At 42.5% G+C, this 6,865-nt stretch overlaps 1 protein-coding gene across 1 annotated transcript in view; it reads left to right on the top strand.

Moving 5' to 3' along the window:
- The window catches only part of KCMF1 (potassium channel modulatory factor 1), an 85,508-nt gene that overhangs the window by 51,822 nt on the left and 26,821 nt on the right, over positions 1-6,865 (top strand). Inside the window, exon 2 of the mRNA XM_017892986.1 lies at positions 4,444-4,611. Within this exon, the coding sequence (XP_017748475.1) occupies positions 4,444-4,611 (168 nt within the window). The remainder of the gene's footprint in view (positions 1-4,443; positions 4,612-6,865) is intronic.

The following is a 6,865-nucleotide window of genomic DNA, read 5'->3' as shown; positions in this document are numbered from 1 at the left end:
AATTTTCTTTGTATTTTAGTAGAAACGAGGTTTCACTGTGTTAGCCAGGATGGTCTCGATTTCCTGACCTCATGATCTGCCTGCTCGGCCTCCCAAAGTGCTGGGATTATAGGCATGAGCCACCATGCCCGGTCCCTGAATCGCCTTTTTAAAATTCAGTTACAAAAACTGCCATCAACATTCTTCCACATTCTCTAGGTGCACACAGACAAAAGATTCCCCCTGGGAACGTATTTAAGAGTGAAATTATGGTGTCATAGGAGGTATATGTGTTTAACTTGACTAAAATATGAACAAATTTTTCAAAGTGGTTGTGCTGATGTACACTCCCACCAGCAGGGTATAAGCACCTCTGCTGCCCTTTATCTTCATTAACACTTGACATCATGAAACTTGTAGTTTCTTACCAGTTTGGTAAATGTAAAATGCTAGCTCACGGATGTTAATCATGCACTTCTTTGATGACTAATGAGGCTGAGCATCTTTTCATATGTTTACTGGACATTTATGTTTGTTGTTCTTTGAGTGCCCTTTGATAGGTTTCTCTATTTTTCTATTGAGCGTTCATCGTTTACTTACTGATATGTAAGAGTTCATAATGCATTGTGAATACCAAACTTTTGTCTGTCATGTATGTTGTACATATCACCAGTTTCTGAGCCTTGTATTTTCAATCACTGTAGGCTGTTAAAAGATGAAGAAAAAGTCTTAACATAGTTGGATTTATCTCTTACTTTTTGATTTCGAGTGTGTGTGTGTGTTTGAGAAAGAGAAAGAAAGATTTAAGAAATTGTGTTCTACTTTAGGCTGATAAAAATATTCTATGTTGTCTTCGAGAGATATTTTTCATTGTTCTTTTGAATCTGTCTTTAAACCATGTGGAATTGATTTTTTGTGTGTATGGGATATGGGGAAGAGATCTAATTCTGTTTTCCCCACATGTGGATTATCACCTGTTCAGCACTATACATTGTCCACTCCCTTCTTTTCTCAGTGTTCTTTAGTGACCTTGCTGTCGTAAAACAGATTTCAACCTCTGCTTCTGGGCTTTCCATTCTATTCCATAGGCCAGTTTGTCTCTACGCTGGTGCCATTCCTTCTTATTATAGTTATTATAGCTTTATAATTTGTTATTGTATTACTTACTATTTATTAGTGTAGCGCTCTCTCTATATAAAACAAGTCCCTCTATCTCATTTTTCTTGGGAGCATCTTGACTGTCCTTGGCCCTTTTTGTAACTTGTGTCAGTGTTTGAGTCAGCTTACCATGTCCAACAAAAAAATTCTTTTTAAATTTTGGTTATAATTGTATTGAATCCACAAATCAGTTGACATTTTATTATGAACCTTCCAGTCCATGAAGTTGGTATCTGTATTTTTTAAAGTCCTTTAGTGTCTTTGAATACATTTTTATTCATTTGCTTCATAAAAGGCTACCTATCTTTGGTTAGATTTATTCAGAGGCACTTTTTAAAAATGCTGTTGCAAATGGCATATTTTTTTATTGCAGTAAAATATACATAGCATAAAATTTATTTTAACCCCTTTTAGGTGTACAATTCAGTAGCATTAAGTATATTCACATTCTTGGAACCGTCACCACTCTCCATCTCCAGAATTCTTCCATTATCCCAGACTTCAAAACTCCCTACCCACTAAACTGTAACTCCCCATTCTCCCTTTCCTCCAGCTTCTGGTAACCACTGTTCTATTTTCCTTCTCTTTGATTTGACACATCTAGATGGAGTCATAAATGACGTTTTTTTGGTTTTTTGAGATGGAGTCCTGCTGTGTCACCCAGGCTGGAGTGCAGTGGCTCAATCTTGGCTCACTGCAACCTCTGCCTCCTGGGTTCAAGTGATTCTCTTGCCTCAGCCACCTGAGTAGCTGAGATTACAGGCACACACCACCATGTCTGACTACTTTTTTTGTAATAAATGAGATATTTTTAATAATATGTCTTTCTGTCTGTTTTGCAGTGAAGAAATACAATCAGTACTTTATTTAAATGGTCTCTATCTAACAGCCTTGCTTACTACTTAATTCTAATAACTTAGCTGTTTTTGGATTTGCAGCATAAACAAGCATATCACATGTGAATAAAACTATGAAACCCACCTACTGAATTTTAAATGTTAACTCTTTTTTTTTTTTTTTTTGAGATGGAGTCTCGCTCTGTCGCCCAGGCTGGAGTGCAGTGGCATGATCTCGGCTCACTGCAACCTCTACCTCCTGAGTTCAAACCATTCTTCTGCCTCAGCCTCCCAAGTAGCTGGGATTACAGGCGTCCACCACCATGCCCGGCTAATTTTTGTAATTTTAGTAGAGATGGGGTTTCACCATGTTGGCCAGGGTGGTCTCAAACTCCTGACCTCAGGTGATCCGCCTGCCTCAGTGTACCAAAGTGCTAAGATTACAGGTGTGAGCCACTGTGCCTGGCGTATTTTAACTTTTTTTTTTTTTTTAACAGAGATGAGATCTCTCTATGTTACCTTGGCTGGTCTTGAACTCCTGGTCTCAAGCAACCCTCTTGTCTCAGCCTCCCAAAGTGTTGGGATTACAGGTGTGAGCTATGACACCCAGCCCTGTTCAGGCCTCTTTCTTTCCTTTATTATTATTATTTGTCTATTTTTTTCCAGACAGGGTCTTGTTCTGTTCCCAAGCTGGGGTGCAGTAGTGTGATCATGGCCCACTGCAGCTTCGAGCTCCTAGGATCAAGCATTCCTCCCACCTCAACCTTCCAGGTAGCTAGGGCTACAGGCACAGGCCACAATGCCCAGCTAATTTTTAAATTTTTTTGTAGACAGGGTCTCTCTATGTTGCCCAGGCTGGTCTTGAACTCCTGGCCTCAAGCCATCCCTCTGCCTTGCCTTGCCAAAGTGCTTGGGATTACAGGTGTTAGGCACAACACCCAGTTGTTTCTTTTAACAGGTTAAGAATTATTTGATATCCAGTTCTGATATGAACTCATGACTGATTCTGCTGCTCCTGCTAGTTCTTTCTGATGGTGCTTTGCTTTTTTGTATTTTATGATTTAAATTATGAACTTATTCCTTGGATGTTAATATATGCCAGATGCTTGCTGTCAATTCTAATTTAAGACTACTTAAAATTCTTGACCCAAGGTCTTTGGAACCATTTGATAGAATTTGGGCTATAAACCCATGAGGACTGGTTTGTGGTTATGGCTTTTTGTTGTTATTTTGTGCCCCCAGGGCAGGGGCTTTCACTAGGGTAATTTTTGTAATCCCCTAGGGAGGATTTCTAGCCCACCCATGCATTGTGAGAGTATATTAGGATCTTGGTTTTATGAGGAATCTTCTGTTAATTATCCCACCTTCAGTAGGCCTTTGTCCTGTAATGCTGTAGAACTTAAGCTTAGATTTTTACCTGCTTTGGCAAATACCCTCATGGTGAAAAGCCCTCTTTAGTGCTTCCAGTCAGTCACCAGTCCCTCTTCGTCTTGGTTTTTACCTTCTTGCTGGCTTATCAAGGCTTTTTTTTTTTTTTTGAGGTGGAGTCTCGCTCTGTCACCCAGGCTGGAGTGCAGTGGCTTGGTCTCGGCTCACTGCAACCTCCGCCTCCCAGGATCAAGCGATTCTCCTCCCTCAACCTCCGGAGTAGCTAGGATTACAGGTGTTTGCCACCAAGCCCAGCTCATTTTGTGTGTGTGTGTGTTTTTTTTTTTTTTTTTTAGTAGAGACGGGGTTTCACTATGTTATCCAGGATGGTCTCGATCTCCTGACCTCGTGATTCGCCCACCTCAGCCTCCCAAAGTCCTGGGATTACAGGCCTGAGCCACCATGCCTGACCTATATCAAGGCATTTTTTAAGGGGGGAAAAGGGTGATTACATTGTGTCAGTCATTTTACTTTATTTAATTTTAAGTGGTTTTTTGTTTGTTTTTAGTTTTGGTTTTGGTTTTTTTTTTATTTTTTATTTTTTTTGAGATAAAGTCTTGCTCTGTTGCCCAGGCTGGAGTGCAGTGGCACGATCTCAGCTCACTGCAACCCCATCTCCTGGGTTTAAGCAATTCTTGTGCCTCAGCCTCCCAAGTAGTTGGGATTACAGGCACCCGCCACCAAGCCCAGCTAATTTTTGCATTTTTAGTAGAGACGGGGTTTCAACATGTTGACCAAGGCTGGTCTTGGAATTCTGACCCCAAGTGATCCACCCGCCTTGGCCTGCCAAAGTGCTGGGATTACAGGCATGAGCCACCGCGCCCAGCCTGTATCAGTCATTTTAAATTATTTTCATCTGGAGTATATAAATCAGAGTAATGAATCCAGCACATGGCTAAAAATTCCCATATCATTTTACTAAGTCATTTCTAGTCATTTTGGAAAGGACATGTGGGGTTAAATGAGTACCTGAAACATTCATAAAAATGAAATCAAGAGTGGACTTTATAACTGGTAATGAAAGATATTTCTTTTTTTATAGGTGTCAGCTGTGATGCATGTTTAAAAGGAAATTTTCGAGGTCGCAGATATAAGTGTTTAATTTGCTACGATTACGATCTTTGTGCATCTTGTTATGAAAGTGGTGCAACAACAACAAGGCATACAACTGACCACCCAATGCAGTGCATATTAACAAGGGTAGATTTTGGTAAGTAATTAAAAATTTAATGAATTACATCATTTAGAATTGTATGTACATGTGAAGAAGTAAAGGCGAAGTGTTCTAAAACTCCCCAGCAGCATACCATGAGGCCCCAGATTCATTAAACATGAAATAAATCTTACCTTTTTTTTGGGGGGGAGATGGAGTCTCACTCTGTCACCCTGGCTGGAATACAGTGGCGCAACCTTGGCTCACTGCAACCGCCACCTCCCTGGTTCAAGCAATTCCCCTGCCTCAGCCACCCATGTAGCTGGGATTACAGGTGCACACCACCACGCCTGGCTAATTTTTTTGTATTTTAGTAGAGACAGTTTCACCATGTTGAGCGGACTGGTCTTGAACTTCTGGCCTTAGGCAGTCCACCCGCCTCAACCTCCCAAAGTGCTGGGATTACAGGCGTGAGCCACTGTGCCTGGCTTTTTTTTTTTTTTTTTGAGATGGAGTCTTGCCCTGTCGCCTAGGCTGGAGTGCAATGGTGCGACCTCAGCACACTGCAACGTCCACCTCCCAGGTTCAAGCGATCCTCCTGCCTCAGCCTCCCGAGGAGCTGGGATTATAGGCGTGCACCACCGTGCCCGGCTAATTTTTTGTATCTTTAATAGAGATGGGGTTTCACCATGTTAGCCATGCTGGTCTTGAACTCCTAACCTCATGATCCACCTGCCTCAGCCTCCAAAGTGCTAGGATTACAGGCATAAGCCACTGCGCCCGGCCTTACTTTCATATACCAAGTAATTCTGTCTGTTCGTCTTAATCATAGTTTACTTGTTTAAAAAAACCATTCAGAAATACACACCACTGACAAGGTATGAAATAGAAGAGTGCTTCAGTAAAGAAGAAATATGGTCTATCTTTTGTTCTTGCTATTAACACACAATAGCTTTTTTTTTTTTTTAAGTCAGAGTCTCACTTTGTCACCCAGGCTGAAATACAGTGGCCAGATCTTAGCTCACTGCAACATCTGCCTCCTGGGTTCAAACAATTCTCGTGCCTCAGCCTCTTGAGTAGCTGAGACTACAGGTGTGTGCCACTGTGCCCAGCTAATTTTTTTGTATTTTTAGTAGAGGTGAAGTTTCACCATGTTGGCCAGGCTGGTCTTGAACTCCTGACCTCAAGTTATCCACCTGCCTTGGCCTCCCAAAGTGCTGGGATTACAGATGTGAGCCACCATGCCTGGCAGTAATAACTTTTGTAATGACCAGAAAGCAGATTGTTGGCTGGGTGTGGTGGCTCACACCTGTAATCCCAACACTTTGGGAGGCTTAGATGGGCAGATCACTTGAGTCCAGGAGTTTGAGATGAGCCTGGGCAACGTGGCGAAAACTCTGTCTCTGCACCCACCCCTCAAAAATACAATAAATTAGCTGGATCTAGTGGCACACATACATCTGTAGTCCTAGCAACATGGGAGGCTGAGACGGGAGGATCACTTGAGCCCAGGTGGTCAAGGCTGCAGTGAACCCTGATTGTGCCACTACACTCCAGCCTGGGCAATAAAGCAAGACGCTATCTAAAAAAAAAAAAAAAAAAAAGATTGTTTCTACAGTTGATTAGAAGACATTGTAAGAAAATATATAAATGTTTCATGCTATAATTTTTATTCATTTTATTTATTTATTTATTTATTTTTAATTTTATTTTTTTTTTTTTGGAGACGGATCTCGCTCTGGTCCCAGGCTGGAGTGCGTGGCCGATCATCAGCTCACTGCAAGCTCCGCCTCCGGGTTTACCGACGCCATTCTCACTCCTGCCTCAAGCTCCAAGTTCAAGCGCAAGTAGCTGGGACTATAGGCGCCCGCCAACTCGCCCGGCTAGTTTTTTGTATTTTTCGGTAGAGATGGGGTTTCGCCGTGTTAGCTAGGTTGGTCTCGATCTCCTGACCTCGCGATCCACCCGTCTCGGCCTCCCAAAGTGCTGGGATTACAGGCTTGAGCCACTGCACCCGGCCTATTTATTTATTTTTTGAGACAGAGTTTCACTCTTCTCGCCTAGGCTGGAGTGCAATGGCGCCATCTCGGCTTACTGCAACCTCCACCTCCTGGGTTCAAGCGATTCTCCTGCCTCAGCCTCCTGAGTAGCTGGGATTACAGGTGCCTGCCACCATGCCCAGAAAATTTTTGTATTTTTGGTAGAGACAGGGTTTCACCATGTTGGCCAGGCTGGTCTTGAACTCCTGATCTCAGGTGATCCACTTGCGGGCCTCCCAGGGTGCTGAGATAACAGACATGAGCCACCACAC

This window comes from Rhinopithecus bieti, unplaced genomic scaffold, assembly GCF_001698545.2.
Source record: "Rhinopithecus bieti isolate Rb0 unplaced genomic scaffold, ASM169854v2 scaffold_23283, whole genome shotgun sequence".
Classification (NCBI taxonomy): Eukaryota; Metazoa; Chordata; class Mammalia; order Primates; family Cercopithecidae; genus Rhinopithecus; species Rhinopithecus bieti.
This window is presented reverse-complemented; position numbering and strand designations above follow the sequence as displayed.